General features: G+C 41.2%; 1 protein-coding gene and 1 long non-coding RNA gene across 3 annotated transcripts in view; one reads left to right on the top strand and one right to left on the bottom strand.

Annotated features, from left to right (window-relative positions):
- Positions 1-26,352, bottom strand: part of LOC309605329 — a 128,078-nt gene that overhangs the window by 46,551 nt on the left and 55,175 nt on the right. For both annotated transcript variants that reach the window (XR_014231339.1, XR_014231340.1), the window contains exons 3-4: positions 24,824-24,862; positions 18,506-18,571 (exon numbers count right to left, since the gene is read on the bottom strand). This is a non-coding gene — a long non-coding RNA (uncharacterized lncRNA). The remainder of the gene's footprint in view (positions 1-18,505; positions 18,572-24,823; positions 24,863-26,352) is intronic.
- On the top strand, positions 20,515-23,551 carry PATE1 (prostate and testis expressed 1; the record flags this gene model as incomplete). Its single annotated transcript, XM_082342188.1, has 3 exons — positions 20,515-20,566; positions 22,162-22,323; positions 23,100-23,551. The coding sequence occupies 3 exons, from the start codon at positions 20,515-20,517 to the stop codon at positions 23,231-23,233; spliced, it is 348 nt and encodes a 115-aa protein (XP_082198314.1). The 3' UTR covers positions 23,234-23,551.

Genomic DNA, 26,352 nt, shown 5'->3' on the forward strand with positions numbered 1-26,352 from the left:
ACCCTGCCCCCTGTGCCTTACCGCCATTGTACTCACCCTCTGTGGAAGACCAGCACAGAACCACGAGGGCTCCAGGGGGCAAGAGGAACAGGAGCCAGTCCATATAAATTGAGGAAAGGACAATGAAGCAGCCAATCAAGCTCCAGGAAGGGCTCAGTAATGGTGCGCCAGACAGGGCATGGAATGGAGATGAAGCTGTGGTTCCCTCTCTAGTCTCCTGTTCTGTGAGTTATGTCCTAGGCTGTAAAGGGTACAGTTCATTTACCTGTAATGGGAGGCCCTGGCTGTAAGATAGTGGGTGTTCTGCTTCCTCTCCCCATTCCACAGCCAACGCAGGGCCTTGACCAAGGAATTTACATAGGAAAGAGGTGACCTTACTCAAGATAGTAACAACCTCATCCCAGAGAAGACAGAGGATCTAAGTAAAACAGAGATGGAAGCCACCTTCAGATTCCACATTTTCTCTGTTTGTTCAACTTACTGTGTGTAATGCCACAAACTACCCCACTGACCCCTGGTATTAGTCTTTGCTTCACAGGCATATAAGCGCATGGAACACTTATGTGTTGTGTTGGATTCCCTGATTTAGCCAAATCACATAACACTGGGCGACCATTCAGATGAAGGTAAGGAACTGACTCACCTCAGATTTTTTGAATGTCTTGTCAGAATGGAGTTGGAGCCTACAAATTCAGTTATCACTAAAAAAACATGTCCAGCACAAGGAATCTAGCAAAGCCAATGTGATCAAAATCCTCTCTTTGTCCCATTGCCTTTGAATGACCCAGCAAACATTTGTTTCCCAAACATTAACTCTTTTTATCCTCCTGTGAATTATCTTACTTCCCCTTGAAGCCTCAGACCCCCTACCTCCTTCTCTTTAGTCCAGAATAGATGACAGATATATAGTTAGGTAGACAGATGGAGAGAGAGAGAGAGAGAGAGAGAGAGAGAGAGAGAGAGAGAGAGAGAGAGAGAGAGAGAGAGAGAGAAAGAGAGAGAGAGAGAGAGAGAGAAAGAGAGAGATCAACTTGCCTTATTGTCTTTGGAATTTTTCATACTTATGTGGATTCCCCATGTGCAGAGAATAAATTTTATTTTCTCCTGTTCATCTGCCTTATGTAATTGTAATTGCCCGCCAAAAGAACTAAGAGGAGAAAGATGGGAAATTTCCCCTCACCTACAAGACTAAAATCTATTTGGAAGAAGACTCGGTCACCATTAACTAGATTGAGAGAACAACGATTTTTGGAGGGGGGTACAGTGTAAGTAATTGTAGGACTTGGCTAAGCAGAATCAAGAAAAATGGCATTCTTTGCTGAGAGAAAGGCACATGCAAAGTTCTAGAGATTGGAAGCTATGTCACAGATTGGTTCCTTTTCTTGTGATGTCTTTATCTGGTTTGGGTAGCAGAGTAATACTGGCTGCATAAAAGAGTTAAGACAAATTAACTTCTCTTCAATTTTCTGGAAGACTCTTCCTAGAATTGGTATTATTCCTTCCTGAAATGTTTGATAGAGTTCACTCTGAAGCCATCTGGGTTTTCCTTATGAGAAGGTTTTTAACTACAAAGTCAATATTCTTAATAGATAAAAGTGTATTTCTTTTTTTGGCTACGCCCTGCAGCATGTGGGATCTTAGTTCCCCAACCAGGGATTGAGCCTGCGCCCCCTGCAGTGGAAGCGTGGACTCTTAACCACTGGACCGCCAGGGAAGTCCCAAAAGTGTATTTATTTCTTCTTAAGTGTCCTTCGGTAGTCAGAGTCCTTAGGAAGTGCCCATGGTCTGACATAATAAGCACCATATGAGTGTGCTTACGTGAGGACTTAAGATAAAATTGTGGACAAAAAATGATGCCTGCCATTCCAGTAAACAAAAAATGTTTGCCTGCCATCAAGCCATCAGCCACTGCAGCCACAGTGCACCCTGAAAGGAATTCAGGATGGGGAAAGACAGGGTACTGGCCCTAGATAGTTAAGATGCATATCTAAGGAATAATTTCAATGAGCAGACTCTTGCATCTTCCTATATACAGAAAAGCACTTAAATCATTCATCTGAGATGTCTGTTTTGTGTGATTGCCAGTAATCTTCTGATGTTCAACTACATGTTCGTGTGTTTGTTTTTTCAGCAAAAACTCCCATATATGGCTCCTCCCTCACCTCTTTGGAACAGTTCTTCAGAGCTAACTGAGAGGCTGTCTCCTGGGCTATACTCCTCAATAAGGTCTCCAAATAAAACATAACTTGCAACTTTTAGGTTGTGCATTTTTCTTCAGTTGACAAAATGTTTGCAGTGTTTACAACAGAGCAGGTGCTTAGAAAAGTATAGTCATTATAATTGCTATCTTCTTAAGAGAAAAAGAACAGTCTTAGACTGAGACAAAAAAAATTCTCTAGAATGGGGATCAAGATGGCAGAGTAGGAGGACGTGGAGCTGACCTCCTTCCACAAACACATCAAAAATACATGTGGAACAATTCTCATGGAAATCAAACTGGAAACTGGCAGAACATCTCCTATACAACCAAAGCTGCAAGAAAGATCTCCACATAGCTGGGTAGGATGGGGGTGGGAAGGGTGGGGAGGCATCAGGACGGGACCTCTGCCCCTGGGAGGAATCTATAAAGGAGAGAAGGTCCACACAGGCAGACCCTCGCCCTGTGGGGCCCCCTGTCTGCTGGGAAATCCTCCGGGACAGATAGAGGGGCTGGAGGGGCTGGACTCTGCTCGTGAGAATTGAGTGCATGCTGGCTTACTAGTAATCAGGGCAGAGAGATGTAACCCAGCAGGACCCTATGGGGCCTTCCTGGGACAGGCCCTCCCCCATACCCTCTGCTTCAGCTGCTCTCTGAAGTACCTAGGTATTTGATGCACATTTCCTGACTTGTTTTACAGATGTGAAAACCCCCCACCAAATGGAAGATGTTAACTACTGATGTTAACAGGATACTTGATGACCATGAGCACATAGCCCCAGGCCTCCTGGAGCCTAAAGACTGATCATCTTAACCCCTGTGACACCACCCTGTTCCCTCAGCATCAGCCAATCAGAGATTTGTTCACGAGCTGATCACCTGCCCTGTGACCACCACTCCCTCACCTGGCCTTTAAAAATGCTTTGCCAAAACCCTTCAGGGAGCTTGGGCTTTTTTTTAGGGCATGAGCCACCTGTCTCCTTGCGTGGCTTTGCAATAAACCTTTCTCTGCTCCAAACTCAGTTTGTTTGGCCTCACCGTGCACCGGGAACACGAACTTGCACTAACAGAGAGGACGGCAGTGGCAGCCACCAGCTCCTTGCACTCCCAATCTGGAGCTCACGCTGGGCATTCTGGGCGGTGCCACAAATTCACGCGACAGCTAAGCGCTGAGTCTCCGCAGACCGGCCCCAGGAGAGGACGGGATCTAGCTGCATGGAGACAGCCTGGAGGGCCTGGGATGTGGTCCCAGCCAAACCTTGGAGCCCACTGTCAGTGCGCACAATGGGGGCGGATCCCACCAAGCAGGACTTTGTTGGCGAGCGCATCAGGTGGCGCCCCAGAAATGTACAGCAGCTGGTCGCTGAGTCTCGGGCGGACAGGCTCTGGGCAGGAGGACACAAGGGTTCGTTTCCTGTGTTGACTAAAAAATAATGCACAACCTAAAAGTTGAGAGTTATGTTTTATTCGGCGGACACACTGAGGACTTCAAGCCCAGGAGGCAGCATCTCAAGTAACCCTGAGAAAACTGCTCTGAGGAGGCGAGGGGGAGCTAGGATATATAGGAGTTTGGCAACAAAGGGCAGGTAGTAGGAAAAAAAGATTACTGTTAATAAAAGAAAACTAGATATCTCAAGTTAAGGAATTTAGTACTTTTCTATGGATGGGAAGATGCAAGAGTCTGGGCTCACTGAAATCGTTCCTTTGATGTGCACCTCAGCTATCTGGGGCCAGTATCCTGTGCTTTCATATCCTGAGTTTCCTCAGGGCTCATGGTAGGGAGTGGCTGCAGTCTGATGGCAGGTATTCTTTCCTTCCTGAGTTCCCACCTGCAATCGCTGATGACTGTGACATCCTTTGTTTACTGATATGGAGGAAATATTCCATTTCTCACCTGACAGGAGAACTCTGGCTCCAACCGCACCACGCCACAGCTTGGAGCCAGATCTGGGGTGCACAGATCCTGGAAGAGGGCCTCAGAGGCAGCCCAGGTCCCAGGCGGCAGCACAACCACCTAGATTCCTGCAGCCACCACACCCTGGCCCCCAGCCCAGCCCACTCCACACCACAGTCTGGCACTAGGTCTGGGATCAACACAATGGAGAAAGGGACGAGACTGGGCTGTTTCTGGGCAGAACCACAGATGCATGCACAGGTGACACATAGGTTTGCTGTGACCACACAGGCCTCACTTTCTTCAGTGGTCACCTCCTTTGGGTCAGGGCACATACTCAAGGGCAACAGAACTTGACTGAACCCGATCCTCCTGGCTTCTATTCCAACAACTGGGGAGCAGACCCCGTCCCTGTCTGGGCTGTGACAGCCATGAAGCAAGGAGGAGTCCCCACTCAACATCCAGTGCAGGCTCTGGACACCAATCACACCCCCTATCAAGGGGATAACAGCCAGCACACTCTGAGGAAAGACGTGGCTGGCAACCATACCAAAACTAGCCCGCACGACAAAAATATTGGGCTCACACAGTCTACACGGGATGCTCCCACATAAAACACTCCGTCAAGACCACATTAGATAACTGTTTCTCCTAAATTCATAGAGACAGAGATAGTTAAGTAAAATGAAATAGCAGAGGAACTACTCCCAACTAAAGAACAAGAAAAATCCCTGATTTCTTACCAGTCTACTGGACCCCAAGTTCAAAAAGGAGGTAAGAAAAACTCCAAGATACTGATGCTAGACTGTTTTCTCCTTGAGGCTTCATTATACTCATTTTACAGGTTTGGAAATGGAGGGTAGAAAAGGTTAAGTAATTTGTCACAGTCAAAATGCTAGGGAGCAGGAGTGAGATTTCAACTTGGATCTGTCACCAAAGCCCATACAGCTTTTTTTTTTTTAAATTTCAGCTTTATAAAGGTATAAGTGACAAATAGAGGGCTCAAATAAATAAAATCTGATGAAAGGGGAGAAACCGCAACAGATACCACAGAAAAATAAAGAATCATAAGAGACTGCTATGAACAATTATACACCAACAAATTGAACAACCTGGAAAAAAATGGATAAATTCCTAAAAATAGACAATCTTTCAAGACTGAATCAAGAAGAAGTAGAAAATCTGAAAACACTGATGACTAATCATGAAATTGAATCAGTAATAAAACAAACATTTAATATACAAATGTCCAAGAACAGATGGCTTCACAGGTAAACTCTACCAAGCATTTAAAAAAAAATGAATACTTATCCATCTCAAACTATTTCAAAAATTGAAGAGGAAATAATGTTTCCAAACTCATTCTACGAGACCAGCATTACTCTGATACCAAATCAGAGAAAGACACTACAAAAAAAGAAAATTACAGTCAAATATCTCTGATGAACACAGATACAAAGATCCTCAACAAAATATTAGCAAACCTCATTCAACAATACATTAAAAGGATCATACGCCATGATTCAGTGGGGTTTATTCTAGGGTTGCAAGGATGGTTCAATATTTGCAAATCAATCAACATGATACACCACTTTAACAAAATGAAGGATAAAAATTGTATGACCATTCTCACTGGCAGGGCAGGAATAAAGAGATAGATAGACATAGAAAACGGACTTGAGGACATGGGGTGGGAGGGTGAAGCTGGGGCGAAGTGAGAGTAGCATCGACATATATACACTACCGAATGTAAAATAGTTGGCTGGTGGGAAGCAGCAGCATAGCACAGGGAGATTGGCTCGGTGATTTGCGATGACCTAGAGGGGTGGGATAGGGAGGAGGAGAGGGAGGCTCAAGAGGGAGGGGATATGGGGACATGTATATGCATGTGGCTGATTCGCTTTTTTGTGCAACAGAGACTAACACAGTATTGTGAAGCAATTATACTCCAATAAAGATCTATAAAAAAATTGTGTGATCATCTCAGTAGATGCAGAAAAAGCATTTGACAAAATTCAACATTGACTTCTGAGAAAAATTCTCAACAAAGTGGGTATAGAGGGAACACAGTTTAACATAATAAAGACCATATATGACAAACCTTCAGCATCATACTCAATGTTGAAAAGCTGAAAGCTTCTTCTCCAAGAACAGGAATAAGACAATGATGTCCACTCTCACCACTTTTAGTCAACATAGTATTGGAAGTCCTAGCCATAGCAATTAGGCAAGAAAAGAAATAAAAAGCATTCAAACTGGAAAAGGAGAAGTGAAAGTGTCTCTCTTCACAGAAGTTTTGATACTATACATAGAAAACCCTAAAGACACAACAAAAAAACTATTAGAACTAACAGATGAATTCAGCAAAGTTGCAGGTACAAAATTAATATACAGAAATCTGTTGCATTTCTATACACTAATAACAATCTATCAGAAAGAGAAATTAAGAAAACAATCCTATTTCCAACTGTATTAAAAAGAATACCTAGGAACAAAATTAACCCAGGAGGCTAAAGACCTATATACTGAAAACTATAAGACATTGATGAAAGAAACTGAAGAAGACATAAATGAATGAAAAGACATTTTGTGCTCATGCATTGGAAGAATTAATATTGTTAAAATGTAAATACTACCCAAAGCAGCTACACATTCAATACAATCTGTATCAATATACCAATGGTATATTTCATAGAACTAGAACAAATAATTCTAAAATTTGTATGAAACACAAAAGATCCCAAATAGCCAAAACTATCTTAAGGAAGAAGAACAAAACTGAAGGTATCATTCTCCTGGATTTCAAATTATACTACAAAGCTGTAGTAATCAAAACATTATGGTACAGGCATGAAAACAGACACACAGATCAATGGAACAGAATTGAGATCCTAGAAGTAAATCCATGCACATATAAACAATTAATTTACAGCAAAGGGGTCAAGAACATAATGATGGAGAGAAGCCAGTCTCTTCAATAAATGATGATGGGAAAACTAGAGAGACATATGCAAAAGATTGAAACTAGATCACTATTTTATACCATACACAAGAACAAAATCAAAATGGATTAAAGCCTTAAATGTAATGCCTGAAAACATAAACTTTCTAGGAAAAAACATTGGTGGCTTCACTGACATCAGCCTTAGTGATGTTTTTGTGGACCTGACTTTAAAAGCAGGGGAAACAAAAAGCAAAAATCAACAAATGGGCCTTCATCAACTAAAAAGTTTCTGAACAGCAAAGGAAACCATCATCAAAATGAAAGGCAACTTAGTAAATGAAAAAAGATATTTGCAAATTATATATCTGATAAGGAGTTAACATCCAAAATATATAAAGAACTCATACGACTTAAAACAAACAACCCAATTTAAAAATGGGCAGAGGATTTTTAAAAATATTCTATTTATTTATTTATTTGGTTGTGGCTCACAGGCGCCTTAGTTGTGGCTCACCAGCTTTTTAGTTGTGGCATGAGAACTCTTAGTTGTGGCATGCATGTGGGATCTAGTTCCCTCACCAGGGATTGAACCTGGGCCCCCTGCATTGGGAGCATGGAGTCTTAACCACTGTGCCACGAGGGAAGTCCCTGGGTAGAGGATTTGAATATCATTTTTCCAAAGAAGACATACAGATGGTCACCAGCACATGAAAAGATGCTCAATCATCAAGGAAATGCAAATCAAAACCAGAATGAGGTACCACCTCACACCTGTTAGAATGGCTATTATCAAAAAGACAAGAAATAAGTTTTGGAGAGGATGTGGAGAAAAGGGAACACTCACACACTGTTGATGGGAATGTAAATTGTTGTAGCCACTATGGAAAACAGCATGGAAATTCCTCAAGAAATTAATAAGTGAACTACCATATAATTCAGCTATTCCACTTCTTGTTATTTATCCATAAAATAAAAAAAAATTAAGATATTTCACTCCTATGTTCACTGTAGCATTATTTTTCAATAGCCAAGATATGGAAACAAAGTGTCCATCGATGGATGAATGAATAAAGAAGATGTGGTTTATATGTATACAATGGAATACTATTCAGCCATAAAAAAGAATGGAATCTTGCCATTTGTGACAACATGGTTGGACCTCGAGGGTATTCTACTAAGTGAAATAAGCCAGAAGGAAAAAGACAAGTACCGTATGATTTCACTCATATGTCAAATCCAAAAACAAAACAAAACTCATAAGATACAGAGAACAGATCAGTGGTTACCAGAGGGAAGGGGGCTAGAGGTAGGTGAAAAAGGTTAAGGGGGTCAACTGTATGGTGAAGAATGGTAACTAGACCTTTGGGAGAATCACTGTGTAGTATATAGAGATGTTGAATTATAACCTGAAACTTATATAATAAAAAAAAAGAAAGAAAATGAAACTCAGAAAAAATTAAACTATGAGATAAAAGAGACAATGTTAACTTAGAGAACAAGTGGTAAGAAATGATGGGTCTTGGGAAACACTTTGAAGAGAGAGCCAACAGGACTTGCTAATAGATTGAATGTGTGGTGGGGTGGGGGGGGGGTAAGGAAAGAAAAAAGAAATCTATGACGGCTCTTAGTTTTGTTTTTTTGTTGTTTTTTAAAAAATTTTATTTATTTATTTATTTTTGGCTGTGTTGGGTCTTCGTTTCTGTGCGAGGGCTTTCTCTAGTTGCGGCAAGCAGGGGCCACTCTTCATCATGGTGAGTGGGCCTCTCACTATCGCGGCCTCTCTTGTTGCGGAGCACAGGCTCCCGACGTGCAGGCTCAGTAGTTGTGGCTCACGGGCCCAGTTGCTCTGTGCCATGTGGGATCTTCCCAGACCAGGGCTCGAACCCGTGTCCCCTGCATTGGCAGGCAGATTCTCAACCACTGCACCACCAGGGAAGCCCAACCCTTAGTTTTCAGCCCGAGCAACTGGGTGAATGGTGCAGTGATTGGGTGACATGGGAGAGAATGTGAGAAAAGTGAGGTGAGGCTAGAGTGGGGAGACAGGTGTGTGGAGGGTATGATGTTGGAGTGAGTTGGGATATGAAATCAGTTGTTTGTTTTGGGACATGTTAAGTTTGAAAAGCTCATCAAATGCAGATTTTTAAAAGGCAGTGGAGAGTTTAGGGAGGAAGGTAGAGATTTGCCAGTCATCAGCGTATAGAGGGTATTTAGAACTATGACATGTGATCAGTAATAGGGTAAGAAGACCAAGGACTGAGAAAGTCATATCACTCCATAGCCTCAGATTTTTGGTAATGAACTGAAAAGAAAAAATAAAAACCTGAAACTCAAGCCACTAGGTGTTATTATTATTTATTGCTGGTGGTACTGTTGTTATTGTTGTTTCATACAGCTCTTGTGCACCTGCTTGCATAGTGGCCATGCCCAATAAGCACAGTGTTTTCAGTCTGGCTTTCACACTGTGGCCTATGCTGCTTGCTAAGAATCCTCCTGAATGAGTACAGTCAGATTTGTGTCTACTGATTGTCTTCTAAGGATCAGCCAAATGGTGGCATTGGAATAATGGAAGTAGCAAAAATAGGTCCCCCAACCCAATACCCCATAAAGCCAATTGGTGGTACTGAATGGTAGGAGATGGGACAGAAGACAGAATGGTAAACTACTGATGCATATTGAGAAACAAAAGATAACCTTATAATTAAATATATATATATATATATGATTCAAATTATGCCCCACTATACCTGTGATACTAAACTTGTGGCTAGTTCATCAGTTTTGAATTACTGGGTACCTCGGTTGACCTGAGCAGAAAGTCCTCATCACAAAGTCTTTGGAGCTGCATTCCAGACTTCTACTGGGGGGAGGAACTTTTCTGGGATGAGGAGGGGAGTATGGAGCTGTTACAAGAATCTCACTTTCTTATACTGCGTGTGAGCACACACTCTCAGGAAACATCTAAGACATGGAAAGGAGGCTGTGTCCTCTTTCTAACCTTGCATAGTCAACACTTTGGTACATGTTTAAGTCTTTGAAATGATAAGCACTGTTCTTTTTCCCTTGAGTACATTGATATCTTGTAAATGTACTAATGCCCTCTTACTCCTTTCTCCACCCACGTCTGGATGGTGCCAAGAGTTCCAGTGTTGCCTTGTTCCTGTTCTCACATGACTAAGCTTTTCACCTCTCATCTGATGTCCATTTGGACTTTAATGATCAAAAACTATCTCAGCTCAAGGCCTCAAGAAGAAGATGTTCTGTTCTCCTAACCCCACAGGATCCACTCAAGGCTTATGTTCCCAGGCTTATCAGGATTACATTCTGCTGAACTACTGGGTCCACAACCCTCCTCCTACCCTGTCTGGAGCTACATGAAGCTCTCAAGAAGACCCTTTGCATTACTGCCCCTCTTTGAGAGCAGGATCCAGTCTGACTTTCCCTGGCGCTGTGAATCATGACCAGGGGATGCACTTCTCTCAGGGCCTCATCTCCTTGACTTTGGTTTTGCAACACCTCCTTCTGCAGTTTCATCATTTTATTCCTTCCTCTGAGGCTTCTCCCAGGTTGAAGTGCTTAAAATAATCTCTCTTTCCTTCTTTCTTCATTCCTCCAAGCAGCTTCAGCGTCCCAGCTCTGTAATGACAGACTTCCTGTGCTCCAAGGATCAGAAGCAAAGCTTGCTTCTCTAACCAATGCTTGTTAAGACTCTATTTCAATGGATTTAATTCAACAAATGCTTACATATTGAGAAAAGAATAAGCTCCAGGTGGGCAACATGAAAGTCATAACAAGAGCAGCAATAGTGGGAATGGAGAAGGAAATGACAGTCCTGATCTTATGAAGACAGCACAGACTGGACTCTGTCAGTGGTGTAATGTGAAATGAGAGAGGAAGAGGAGTCAAAGACAAGGCTGACTATTTTCATATAATGGGTCTCATCTGTGCTGTGGGAACACACAGGAGGAACAGGGCGGCGGAGGAGGAGTCCTGGAAGAAAGAACATTTACACCAAGACCTGTGGTTGAGGCATTTTCCTAGCATGTGCAAGAGAGAATGGGGCTTCTGCAGGGAGATGAGGAAGCTTCTCCATTGTGGAAGCTTAGGGTGCATGCTGAGTGGGGCTGTCTGCATAGCAAGCAACCAGGAGAGAGCATCACCCCACCCTGGGAGATTACCAGGACCCTCCAGCCTTCCTCACAATGACCCAGAGACTCAACTCTCGTTCCTTCCTTCCCACACTACCACTATCCACTTCATGTTTCGAGATTTTCTCCATCTATGCGTGGCCATGCAATAGGCCACTAGGCTCCATGACCCTACATACACTTTTCAGTTTGGGGATTTTACTGCTGATCACTTCAAACACAAGAACATTATAAGAGTTTTAAAAATCTTACCAAGTTAGGGACTTCCCTGGTGGTCCAGTGGTAAAGAATCCACCTTCCAATGCAGGGGATGCGGGTTCGATCCCTGGTCAGGGAACTAAGATCCCATGTGCTGCGGGGCAACTAAGCCCACACGCCACAACTACTGAGCTCGCAAGCCTCAACTAGAGAGCCTGCATGCTGCAAACTACAGAGCCCACGTGCTCTGGAACCCGTGTGCCACAACTAGAGAAGAGAAAACCCACATGCCACAACCAGAGAGAAGCCCACATGCCGAAAGACCCCCATGCCTCAATGAAGATCCCGTGTGCCGCAACTAAGACCTGATGCAGCCAAAAATAAATAAATACATACATAAATAAAATATATATATATATATAAATCTTACCAAGTTATTATAATCTCTGGTCTATGAAAACCAGCTACCTTCTTTCCATGGGTGATCATTATAGCATCATGCTCAGTGTTGGATGAAACTCTGTTTAAACCTGGATTCTCCACTTGCTGGTTGTGTGACCCTGTGTGTGTCCTTTAACCTCTCTATCCTTAGGGGTTTTTTACCCAGAAAAAAAATAAACAATGGTATCTATCAAGAATAATTGTGAGGACTAAATTAATACTTATGAGCTATTTAATTATTTTAAAATATACTTTTTGAGGAGGCCTGGAGACGTCATCAGTGGAAATGACAGACGAGGGAGCTTGAAAGGACTGTCCCTCCACAGAAACACTGACCAAAAGAGCAAAATTCATTGCAGTCCACTTTGTCTAAGGTTTGTCTACAGCAAGCAAGAAATGATGAATCAGAATAAGGCAGCTGAAACATGGTAGGAAAGTTCTGCAACATTTTTAAAATAACAGATTTCTCCCAGCTTGCTTCCCACATCTACACACACACACACACACACACACACAGAGAGAGAGAGAGAGAGAGAGAGGAAATAAGAAGGGGGAATGTGCTTCAGTAAACTGGTCAGGGATAGTCTCAATGTAAGTAGTAAACTCAGTAAAACAGAAGGTTATATGCCACCATGGGACTGCTGGTCTCTGAGCATGACCTTCATGACTGATGAATTTACCTTGGAAAGTAAAAGAGGAATCCCTTATTTCTCCTTAGCTGAGGCCACCCTTAGAAAAAATTCTCACATTCACAGAAAGATAGGCAAGATGAAAAGGCAGAGGGTTAGGTACCAGATGAAGGAACAAGATAAAATCTCAGAAAAACAACTAAATGAAGTGGAGATAGGCAACCTTCCAGAAAAAGAATTCAGAATAATGTTAGTGAAGATGATCCAGGACCTCAGAAAAAGAATGGAGGCAAAGATCGAGAAGATGCAAGAAATGTTTAACAAAGACCTAGAAGAATTAAAGAACAAACAGAGATGAACAATACAATAAACAAAATGAAAAATACACTATAAGGAATCAATAGCAGAATAACTGAGGCAGAAGAATGGATAAGTGACCTGGAAGACAGAATGGTGGAATTCACCACTGTGGAACAGAATAAAGAAAAAAGAATGAAAAGAAATGAAGGCAGCCTAAGAGACCTCTGGGACAACATTAAATGCAACAACATTCACATTATAGGGGTCCCAGAAGGAGAAGAGAGAGAGAAAGGACTCGAGAAAATATTTGAAGAGATTATAGTAGAAAACTTCCCTATCATGGGAAAGGAAATAGCCACCCAAGTCCAGGAAATGCAGAGAGTCCCATACAGGATAAACCCAAGGAGAAACATGTCAAGACACATAGTAATCAAACTGGCAAAAATTAAAGACAAAGAAAAATTATTGAAAGCAGCAAGGGAAAAACGACAAATAACATACAAGGGAACTCCCATAAGGTTAACAGCTGATTTCTCGGCAGAAACTCTACAAGTCAGAAGGGACTGGAATGATATATTTAAAGTGATGAAAGGGAAAAACTTACAACCAAGATTACTCTGCCCGGCAAGGATCTCATTCACATTCGACGGAGAAATCAAAAGCTTTACAGACAAGCAAAAGCTAAGAGAATTCAGCACCACCAAACCAGCTCTACAACAAATGCTAAAGGAACTTCTCTAAGTGAGAAACACAAGAGAAGAAAAGGACCTACAAAAACAAACCCAAAACAATTAGGAAAACGGTAATAGGAACATACATATCGATAATTACCTTAAACGTGAATGGATTAAATGCTCCAACAAAAAGATGCAGGCTCGCTGAATGGATACAAAAACAAGACCCGTATATATGCTGTCTACAAGAGACCCATTTCAGACCTAGGGACACATACAGACTGAAAGTGAGGGGATGGAAAAAGATGTTCCATGCAAATAGAAATCAAAAGAAAGCTGGAGTAGCGATACTCCTATCAGATAAAATAGACTTTAAAATAAAGAACATTACAAGAGACAAGGAGGGACACTACATAACAATCAAGGGATCAATCCAAGAAGAAGATATAATAATTATAAATATATATGCACCCAACATAGGAACACCTCAATACATAAGGCAACTGCTAACAGCTATAAAAGAGGAAATCAATAGTAACACAATAATAGTGGGGGACTTTAAAACCTCACTTACACCAATGTACAGATCATCCAAACAGAAAATTAATAAGGAAACACAAGCTTTAAATGACACAATAGACCAGATAGATTTGACTGATATTGATAAGACATTTCATCCAAAAACAGCAGATTACATTTTCTTCTCAAGTACGCACAGAACATTCTCCAGGATAGATCACGTCTTGGGTCACAAATCAAGCCTCAGTAAATTTAATAAATTGAAATCATATCAAGCATCTTTTCTGACCACAACGCTATGAGGTTAGAAATCAATTACAGGGGAAAAAACATAAAAAACACAAACACATGGAGGCTAAACAATACGTTACTAAATAACCAAGAGATCACTGAAGAAATCAAAGAGGAAATCAAAAAATACCTAGAGACAAATGACAATGAAAACACGACAATCCAAAACCTATGGGTTGCAGCAAAAGCAGTTCTAAGAGGGAAGTTTATAGCAATACAAGCCTACCTCAAGAAACAAGAAAAATCTCAAATAAACAATCTAACCTTACATCTAAAGGAACTAGAGAAAGAAGAACAAACAAAACCCAAAGTTAGCAGAAGAAATCATAAAGATCAGAGCAGAAATAAATGAAATAGAAATAAAGAAACAATAACAAAGATCAATAAAACTAAAAGCTGGTTCTTTGAGAAGATAAACAAAATTGATAAACCATTAGGGAGACTCAACAAGAAAAAGAGGGAGAGGACTCAAATCAACAAAATTAGAAATGAAAAAGGAGAAGTTACAACAGACACCGCAGAAATACAAAGCATCCTTAGAGACTACTATAAGCAACTCTATGCCAATAAAATAGACAACCTGGAAGAAATGGACAAATTCTTAGAAAGGTATAACCTTCCAAGACTGAACCAGGAAGAAACAGAAAATATGAACAGACCAATCTCAAGTAATGAAATTGAAACTGTGATTAAAAATCTTCCAACAAACAAAAGTCCAGGACCAGATGGCTTCCCACGTGAATTCTATCAAACATTTGAAGAGCTAACAGCCATCCTTCTCAAACTCTTCCAAAAAATTGCAGAGGAAGGAACACTCCCAAACTCATTCTATGAGGCCACCATCACCCCAATACCAATACCAGACAAAGACACTACAAAAAAAGAAAATTACAGACCAATATCACTCATGAATATAGATGAAAAAATCCTCAACAAAATAATAGCAAACAGAATCCAACAACACATTAAAAGTGTCATACACCATGATCAAGTGGGATTTATACCAGGGGTGCAAGGATTCTTCAATATACGCAAATCAATCAATGTGATACACCATATTAACAAACTGAAGAATAAAAACCATATGATCATCTCAATAGATGCAGAAAAAGCTTTTGACAAAATTCAACACCATTTATGATAAAAACTCTCTAGAAAGTGGGCATAGAGGGAACCTACTTCAACATAATAAAGGCCATGTATGACAAAGCCACAGAAAACATCATTCTCAATGGTGAAAATCTGAAAGCATTTCCTCTAAGATCAGGAACAAGACAAGGATGTCCACTCTCACCACTTATTCAGCATAGTTGTGGAAGTCTTAGCCATGCCAATCAGAGAAGAAAAAGAAATAAAAGGAATACAAATTGGAAAAGAAGAAGTAACACTGTCACTGTTTGCAGATGACATGATACTACACATAGAGAATCCTAAAAATGCCACCAGAAAACTACTAGAGCTAATCAATGAATTTGGTAAAGTTGCAGGATACAAAATTAATACACAGTCATCTCTTGCATTCCTACACACTAATGATGAAAAATCTGAAAGAGAAATTAAGGAAACACTCCCATTTACCACTGCAACAAAAAGAATAAAATACCTAGGATTAAACCTACCTAGGGAGACAAAAGACCTGTATGCAGAAAACTATGACACTGCTGAAAGAAATTAGAGATGATACCAACAGATGGAGATATATACCATGTTCTTGGATTGGAAGAATCAATATTGTGAAAATGACTATACTACCCAAAGCAATCTACAGATTCAATGCAATCCCTATCAAATTACCAATGGTATTTTTTACAGAACTAGAACAAAAAATCTTAAAATTTGTATGGAGACACAAAAGACCCCGAATAGCCAAAGCAGTCTTGAGGAAAAAAACAGAGCTGGAGGAATCAGACTCCCTGACTTCAGACTATACTACAAAGCTACAGTAATCTAGACAATATGGTACTGGTACAAAAACAGAAATATAGATTAATGGAACAGGATAGAAAGCCAAGGGATAAACCCATGCACCTATGGTCAACTAATCTATGATAATGGAGGCAAGGACATACAATGGAGAAAAGACAGTCTCTTCAATAAGTGGTGCTGCGAAAACTGGACAGCTACATGTAAAAGAATGAAATTAGAACACTCCCTAACACCATACACAAAAATAAACTCAAAATGGATTAGAGACCTAAATGTAAGACCGGACAGTATAAAACTCTTAGAGGAAAACATAGGAAGAACACTGTTTGACATAAATCATAGCAAGATCTTTTTTCATCCACCTCCTAGAGTAATGGAAATAAAAACAAAAATAAACAAATAGGACCTAATGAAGCTTAAAAGCTTTTGCAAAGCAAAGGAAACTACAAACAAGCTGAAAAGACAACCCTCAGAATGGGAGAAAATATTTGCACACGAATCAACGGACAAAGTATTGATCACCAAAATATATAAACAGCTCATGCAGCTCAATATTAGAAAAACAAACAACCCAATCAAAAAATGGGCAGAAGACCTAAATAGACATTTCTCCAAGGAAGACATATAGATGGCCAAGAAGCCCATAAAAAGCTGCTCAACATCACTAATTATTAGAGAAATGCAAATCAAAATTACAATGAGGTATCACCTCACACCAGTTAGAATGGGCATCATGAGAAAATCTACAAACAACAAATGCTGGAGAGGGTGTGGAGAAAAGGGAATCCTCTTGCACTATTGGTGGGAATGTAAATTGATACAGCCACTATGGAGAACAGTACGGAGGTTCCTTATAAAACTAAAAATAGAATTACCATATGACTCAGCAATCCCACTACTGGGCATATACCCAGAGAAAGCCATAATTCAAAAAGACACATGCACCCCAATGTTCATTGCAGCACTATTTACAATAGTCAGGCCATGGAAGCAACCTAAATGCCCATCGACAGACGAATGGATAAAGAAGATGTGGTACATATATACAATGGAATATTACTCAGCCATAAAAAGGAACAAAACTGGGTCATTTGTAGAGACGTGGATGAATCTAGAGACTGTCATACAGAGTGAAGTAAGTCAGAAAGAGAAAAACAAATATCGTATATTAACGCATATATGTGGAACCTAGAAAAATGGTCCAGATGAACCAGTTTGCAGGGCAGAAATTGAGACACAGATGTAGAGAATAAACGTATGGACACCAAGGGGGGAAAGCAGCAGGGGTGGCGGTGGTGTGATGAATTGGGAGATTGGGACTGACATATATACACTAATATGTATAAAATGGATAACTAATAAGAACCTGCTGTATAAAAAAATAAAATAATTCAAAAATTCAATAAATAAATACATAGAGCTCTCCTGGTGATAGTAGAGTCGTTGAAACAGCACATTGAAAATACAGAACATTTTATTTGAGCTGTAAGCTATACAGGAACAATGGGTAGATTATTCTTCATTGTTGACTGCCTCCCTAGTTACTTTAACATCCACGTTACCTACTCCAGCCCCCAGCACTCTAGGAATGAACTATCTAGGGAACTATGGACGTATTGAACAATTCTGAGACTCCCAGCCAATCCTCGGGGATGCTGGGTCTCATGGTAGAAAAGAATACGCACAGAAGGTCTCCCCAGAGACACTTCTTTCATGTTCTTTCTTGGATCTGCACATATTGTCTGAAATTTCCATTTTCACATCCCTCAAGAGGGTAGAACTTCTCTGGTTTCGTGTAGTCTCAGTCAGCCAGAACTGTGCTGCTCCCTTGCTTGAGGGAAAAGAGACAAGATTTTCTGATCTGACTGTTCCTTCAAACCCTGATCTAGAAGAAATTGTTCTTTTCCTGCCAGATCACTGGTATAAATCCTGTGGGTACTGGGAAAACCCCAGGAGCTTAAGGTCATTGGGCTGCATTGGAACAGTAACTGTGGTTCTTCATCTTGTTGACCTTCCTCATCACATGTGGCATTTGCCTAAGGTGAGATCTCTTTCCTCAAATCAAATCCTGGCACGCACCACCAGCTCCATTAACCTATCCAAAAATGTCATTGTGTGAAAATACCTCTATTACCAATGAATTTCAGGATATTTTTACTGTATTCACCATGGAGAGTGGATCTATGGCTTTTGAAAATAATGGTAACCGATTGGAAAGTGGATTTCCATTCAAGAAACATCATTTTTATTGTTTTGCATGGTAACGTTGGAGATGCAAACCAAAAATCCTAGCGCATAATCTAAACATCTTCTAATCATATACATAAAGATGTAATTGAGTACTCACCTAGTCACTCTCAGAGTTGAGGAAAATCCAGGGCTACTCTTCTGGACTAACTGGACCTCCAGAACTCTGTGATGGAGAGAAGGGTATCATGAGTAAAGGGGTCATACAGACTCCACATGAGGTTTGGGGCAATAGGCAAAAGGAATTCATTCCTGAACACTTTTAAGTCATGGGTCTGTGATTTATGACATAAGAATAATTATTTTGGGGTGCCCTAAGAGGATAGGAAAAAGGATTAGGAGCACTGAGAAAAGGTATCGAATGTGGCCCAGTAAGAAAATCAGGTATTATGGGACACTAAGACTGGAAGTGTGAATTTGAGGAGATTTTAGGAGAAAAGTAAGTCAATAAAATAGGGTTCAAATATAAGCAAGTAATTCAGGTGGATCAGTAAAGCTGAGAGGGGGCAATTTCTGCTTTAGGAGAAGTGGTAAAATAATATCATCAGAGTGTAATTAAGTGAGGAGACAGTTTCTTGTGGGGCAGAGGAAGAAAACCTTCCCTTCTTTCGTGTATGCCGCCATTAGTCAAAGAATTAAATATGGAATTCCTAGAAGGAAAGGAGGGGAGATCTCAAAAAGTCGAAGAAAGAAATGTATAGGTGTAAGAGAAGATGCTAAATTTCAGGGCATTGAGAGGAGGGAAAGGGAAAGATCTTCTAGTGAATATGCAGAACACAAAAACCAGTGATGTCAAGTGTGTGTGTGTGTGTGTGTGTGTGTGTGTGTGTATGTTAGAGAGTAATACATGATTACTTCATGGTGTTATTTCAAAGCTTCACCAGAGTCCTCGGTGCCACAAGTAAGCAGTTAACTAGTTATATCCCCTTCCTCCTTCCTCCCTGTATGGAAATGTCCATTTGCTCTTTGGGCGTGTAGTAACAAACCCCAGTATATTCTGGAGAGCATCTCTTCCATACGTCACTCTTGCTGTCCCTGCCTCTTCAGCCAACATTCGTCTTAGACTACTACCCCACTTTGCTGTAGACCTATAGTGTGCTCTATTGCAGTCTGCTTCCTTCAGGTTGCTGTTTCTTTCCCCTGTATTTCTTTGCCCTAAGCATGGGCACAGACCCTTCCTTCAACTCCTTGCAATGACAGCACAGACTAAGCTGCAACTCCCATCACAATTTTTGGAAGGTATAGGAATAACTGAAGGAAACTAACAGAAAACTTAGAATGAGATACTAAATACAGCTGTTCTTAGAATCCACAGGCTCAATCCCCTCTACAGGCATTTTACATTCAATCACCACCCTAACTGATTACCTAGTCATTCTCAGAGTTGAGGTAACCCCCCACCCCAATTCCTGGCTCGACATCAAGTGGGAAGGACCAGCTTACCTCCCTCCAGGTGAAGTAATCTCAAACCTCTCTCTTAGTAAAAGTCTAAGTCTCAACCACCGGGAACTCCAAGTACGGGAAGCAATTTCCCCCTCAGCTCTCATTTTCTACCCCAGGGTTTAATTTGTTCCAGGATGATTGACAGTGGGAAACTATTTCCTTCATGATTATCTTCTGTCAAGGCGTCTGAATCTAACCTCTCCACCTCTCTTCCCCATTCCCTATAGTACTGAGTTTTAAAGGCTCTGTGCTTAGCCCTCTTTTGGACTTCCTGCATTCCAATTATTTACACTCATATATTCTCTCAGCTTGAATGAGCATCTCAGTGTAAATGGCTCTGAATCTAAGCCATCTAGCCCGGATTTATCCTTGTATTCTCCCACAGTGTGGTATAATGAAAAGACCACAGAACATGGCATCAAAAATCCTGAATGCTAGGACTGAAATAAATCGGGTCCAGGACTTACCTAGGCAGTCCCTCTTCCCCACAATTTGCCAAAAAGAAAAAATTTTAGAGTCCCTGGTTTCCCTAGGAGCAGGAAATACCTTTGAAGAACTTCCGCAATGTCCCCACCCCTAGCCCTTCCTGGGGAAGCCCAACCTGGTAGATATATAAACAGGCACCTTGCAGCTTCCTGCTCTAACCTGATGTTTTCTCCCTCCAAAATGGACAACTCCCTCCTGCTGGGACTCCCCATCCTCCTCTGCTGCTGTAGAGGTGAGTCCCTATGGTTGACAGTTGGAGACACGTGTCCAGGATCCTGGAATGGGTCGGGGTTCGCATGACAGAAGTTCTCTTATGAGAGCCATATGGTAACAGAAGCTGTCATTCTAATGCCATGACTTTTGTCCACAACGCATCATGTCCCTGGGACCTTCACCAAAGTCTTAGTCTGCTCTTGCAGAAGGAAACAGGTAGATTATAAAGGAATTGAAAAGATTTTCACAGAAGCTGTGAGGTGAGGTTTGTAAAATGAGGTCTTCAGAGAGTGTATCTTTTTTTTTTTCCAACAGTACTGTACGGGTCATTTGCAGACAAAGAACATGGAAGTGAGTAGAAATGGATCAGTGGTGTGGGATGGGGAATTTGGGGGGAGGGAGGAGATGAAAGGGGTAGGACGAGCACTGAGGGTTGAAAGGAATCCAGAGACAGACCCTGAATTTCAGCACTCAACAACTTCTTCCAGCAGGATCGGGCTGGGATGGGAGCTGATTTTAAGTTTGATGAAAAAACATGAGCAGCAGTTGACAAGGCTAAGGATGAGTGTATTAAAAAGCAAGAAAAAGGGAAAGGGGGAAGTGGAATGTTGATTTTTAAGGCACTAGCTGGCTAAATCCAAAGTGTAGCAATTTCATGGATTTCAGATGCTTTCCCCCTTGTCAGCTTCCAGGCGCATGTAGGTAAGAAAGTCACATAGGTCAATTAAAAAGAAGGGAATGAGGCACACACAAAATGTGCATTTATCTTTTTCCTTTGAGTCTGTGCTGTATACTAAGAGATAGGTAGGGGAGGCTGAGAGGCCCTCTAGAGGTGAAGAGAATTGAAAAGAGGGAGAGGTGCAGATATGCCACGTGATGGGGGACTAGGCTTTGGAGGGACATAAGAGCCTAGAGTGTCTCCAGGTTAAGAGTGCAGGATGGGCCTCATGTGTTACAAGGCTTACAGTGACCTTAGGCAAGGGTAAATCTTAGAGAAAATTGCAGATATGTTTCATTTCTCTTTGCCAGCACAGTCCATGAACTATTTGTTGGTGAACACCGTATTCCTGGTGAGTATGAAGAAGACCTGACCTGATTATCTCAGTTTTGATTTTGTTCCCCTTTTCCTTAGCCCTCCACCTGTTTTGCAGGCTAAAACTTCTGAGACCATAAACTTTAGCCCCTCTTTTGACTTAGCCTATTTTAATAGAGGTAGATGCCCATGTTTTTTAAAAAATTTATTTATTTATTTATTTATGGCTGTGTTGGGTCTGTTTCTGTGCGAGGGCTTTCTCTAGTTGCGGCAAGTGGGGACCACTCTTCATCGCAGTGCGCGGGTCTCTCATTATCGCGGCCTCTCTTGTTGCGGAGCACAGGCTCCAGACGCGCAGGCTCAGTAATTGTGGCTCACGGGCCTAGTTGCTCCACGGCATGTGGGATCTTCCCAGACCAGGGCTCGAACCCGTGTCCCCTGCATTGGCAGGCGTTTTCTCAACCACTGCGCCACCAGGGAAGCCCGATGCCCAAGTTTAATGAGTCTCTGACAAAGCCCTCGGGGCTCCCAGCGGACTTCAAATTTGAAAGGGGAGGTGGGTCCTTTCATAGCAGTGTGAGACCCTCTCTCACTTCGATTTCCCTACTCTCTGGCCCAAATTATAGAAATTATTCAGTGTAGGATGTGCCACCTCCAGTTTCCAGGAGAGAAGTGTTCCAGAGGTAGAGGAATATGTACTGCAACAATGGAAGAGGCTTGCACAACTGGGAGGATTTTCAGAAGTAAGTTGTGGGTTTGGGGAAGGAGGAAGGGGCAGAGGAAGCAGACAGGGATACATTAGTCATAGTAAAAAGGTGGGACCTTACTTTAGCTCAGGCAGTCTCAACCCTGGGATGACTGACTATCTCTACCCCATCGCATGCCATAATGAAAAATAGATAGAGGTAGTCTCTAAGGGGTGGGGGTCTGTAGCTATGGAATCAATATTTTGAGAAGCCTGAAGAAAACAGAGGAGACAATTGAGGGGAAAGGAGAGGCACAGTTCGGCCAGTGGAGAACAGCTGGATGTTGGAGTGGGGAGGGCAGTTCTTTGTCTTTGTCCCTGCCTGGATCTCCTTGTGGGTGGTTTTAAACTGTGAAAATAGAGGGGCCAGTGTCAGCAATAAATATTGACTAAATGGTTTTTCATGGGTAAGACATCATGATTTCTCAGTTTTCCTAGCCTTTGTGCTGAGCGATTCCTTAGTATTTCTAACCCTTACTTAAACCAGTGTTAACATTCTCAGTGGAAACATCCAGCTTGGGCAATCTTTGAATTGCTGCTGTCATTACATCCCCATATCCAGGAATTTTTTTTTTAACTACTCTGCTATTGCTTTTCTTTTGGGAAACCCCCAAATTCCAACATCTTCCGGTTCTTCACATTTGAATAACGGAGCCTTGAACTACACAAGGTTGTTTTTGTATGCTGGTGCAGGCTGGAAAGAAGGTGTCTTTTTGTTTGTTTGTTTGTTTTTCCAGAAACCTCTTTGCTGATCTGTTTCTCCTCCTTCTGCAGATGATGGTACACCCTGGTTAACCTTTAGGGGCTGCCTAAAGAACTGTGCTAATGTGAACAATATAAAATGGAGTGTCTATCTGGTGAACTTCAGGTGCTGCAGGAGCCGTGACTTGTGCAATGAAGACCTCTAGAAATCACTGGTCCTTTTCTGGCTCCAGTCTCTGGGTGGGTGACATTGTTGGCACCACCTCTTCACAATGATTTTCTAAAAAAACACATTTCAGATTGCAAACATATGGCTCTGCCTTCTGCATATGTAAGAAAAAGCCCTCTCTTTTTCTATCAATAGATTCTCTGCCTTGGCCCCTGGGTGGGTGAGGGGTAGGGAACACCTTGAATACAAGATCAACACATCCTGCAGGTTGTTACAGAACCTAGTGCTCTCACTGAATACCCAAGTTGCTTCAGAAAAGGAAGAAGATAGGTCAGTTCTTTTCCCTGCTCCTTCCCTTCCTGCTGTGACAGAATATTTTCATTTTTTTCTCTTGGTATTGTTCTTCTTATCTCACTCCAATTAAAGCGTATAACTCTGGCCTCATGGGGAGGGAGGGGGCAATATGAAAAGAGATGACTTAAGTCTTCATAAATTTTGTTCATGAATGCTATTCCCAGAGTGAGGAGCAGGGCAGAATATAGAAAGAAATTTGTTAAAGAGCTATGAAGAGAAAAAGATTTTCTGCCTTGTAGAAGAAGACGCTCTATGGAGTTGGGGGTTGGAGAAGAAAAGGAGAAGGCATGCCTGGAATTCTAGAGATAGTATTTGCACTCTGCTTCCCTGGCAAACTCATAGGAAGGCATCAACCCCTAGACAGGGAAGAGCTGTAGTATGCTTCCAAGGAGATGAGACCAGAAGCAGCCACACAAATATTCCCATGCCTGAGGCGTGGCATGGAGGAAGCTGAGGTCTGTGGGGCCTGAGGAAGCCACGTGGGTCTGTCCACTAGATATCTCAGCAGCAGTCTCTGTGGAGAGCTGTCCCCACGACCAGATGCCTTTCCTCACCACCCACCTCCACCTCACACACGCTCAGGTCTTCCGCTTGTACAGTTCCAGCACGTACATCCTGCAGGTTGTTACACAACCTAGTGCTTTCACTGAATACCCAAGTTGCTTCAGAAAAGAAAGAGGATAGGTCAATTCTTTTCCCTGCTCCTTCCCTTCCTTTCCTCTTTTTCCCTTCCTGGGAAAAAATAGGGGTTGGAAAATGTATGCTCACAAGGATTGATTACTGATTCCTGACAAACTGGTAGGATGAGGCCTGAAAAGGGTGATTAATTAATATTATAAAAATATCATAAAGAAAGTTACATTTCTTCCATACCCATATTGTGTTTTCTTCTTTCTCTCCTCTCCAAACCCTTCCTTAATTTCGTCAACAAATATTTATTTAAAAAGTCCTGGGGCTTCCCTGGTGGCGCAGTGGTTGAGAATCCGCCTGCCAATGCAGGGGACACGGGTTCGAGCCCTGGTCTGGGAAGATCCCACCTGCCACAGAGCAACTGGGCCCGTGAGCCATAATTACTGAGCCTGCGCGTCTGGAGCCTGTGCTCCGCAACAAGAGAGGACGCGATAGTGAGAGGCCCGCGCACCTCGATGAAGAGTGGCCCCCACTTGCCGCAACTAGAGAAAGCCCTCGCACAGAAACGAAGACCCAACACAGCCATAAATAAATAAAAATTAAAAAAAAAAAAAAAAAGTCCTGTATTTAAGGCACTGCTCACCTTAGGATACCGCAGTCGTGATGGCTATCCTCATGGTATCTAAAGCAAGAAAGAAAATATAAAGAGATAATTAAACATGTGAGTTGAAACAAAATAATAAAAAATAAACAGGTGGGAATATTTGGTATAAAATGTAACAAATCAAAAAAAAAAGCCCACAATAGATGAAATATTATATGTATTTCTTGAAAAAGATGAGCAAAGAATTAGGCAGTTGGAAGACCAGAATGAGGAACTCTCCCAGAATACAGTAAGAAAGAAGAAGATGTAGAAAAGATGACCATAGAATAGAAAGGCTTACAGAGTACAGGCCTAAGAAATAAGGAAAAACATAAGCTAAATATAGTAAAACATAAGTTATATATAGTAAAACATAAGTTAAAGACTATGAAAGATGACAAATCTTTAAGCACTTCCAGTGAGAAAGAGCATGAAAAGCATAAAGGGAGAAAGAATAAATGCCAAAGTCTTAACAAAGAAACTTAGAACAATGTATAAATTCAGAAAAAGTCATGTCTAAGTTTTATTTCTGGCATAGCAGATTGTTAATTAAGATAGCCGGTTTCATGGAAGAGTGCAACAATCTTTGAAGTCAAGGTTCTTAAAAGAATCTTTTGGTAAGGGAAAAAAACATAATAAAAAAATTTTTTTTATAACTTTCTCCCCATGGATAAGAGAATAAGAATGATACTTTGTGGATGTTCTCAATGTATTTATTTATCAGAACCTGCTTTATGACAAAAAATATTTTGTATTTTGTGTGGCTATAGAATATTTTCTCATTCTTATCTTTCTTGGACTCTTTAAGATTAATCTAGTATTTGTCATTTTATCTTCTCTATTACCTTTTTAATTATACATTCTTTAATAATTCTTTTAATAGTTATGCATACTTAACTCTTTACAGTCTACCTTAAATTAGTACATTTACCACCTTATTGGCAACCCAAGAACACTGTAAGAATTTGATTCCATTTACTCACTTCTGCTTCTTGTGCTACTATTGTCACTGTGTTGTTGTTGTTTATTGTGGTAAAACATACATAAAACAAAATTTACCATTTTAATCATTTTTAAATATACAGTTCAGTGGCATTAAGTACTTTCATGTTGCTATACAACCATCACCACCATCCATCTCCACATGGATCCTACATCCACCTTTTTCCTCCTACAAAACCAAAACTCTGTATCCATCAAATACTCCCCATCCCCTGGCAGCACATTCTACTTTCTGTTTCTGAGTTTGACTATATTGGACACCTCATAGAAGTGCAATCATCCAGTGTTTGTCTTTTTGTGACTGACTTATCTCACTAGCATAATGTCCTCAAAGTTCATCTATGCTGTAGAATGTGCCAGAATTTCCCTCCTTTTTTAATGCCAGATAATATTCTATTGTAGGTATATACCACATTTTGTTTATCCATTCATCCATTGATGGACATTTAGGTTACTTCCACCTTTTAGCTATTGCAAATAATACTACAATGAACATAGGTGTACAAGTATCTGTTCAAGTCTCTGCT

This window comes from Balaenoptera borealis (assembly GCF_965194805.1).
Source record: "Balaenoptera borealis genome assembly, chromosome: 11".
Taxonomy (NCBI): Eukaryota; Metazoa; Chordata; class Mammalia; order Artiodactyla; family Balaenopteridae; genus Balaenoptera; species Balaenoptera borealis.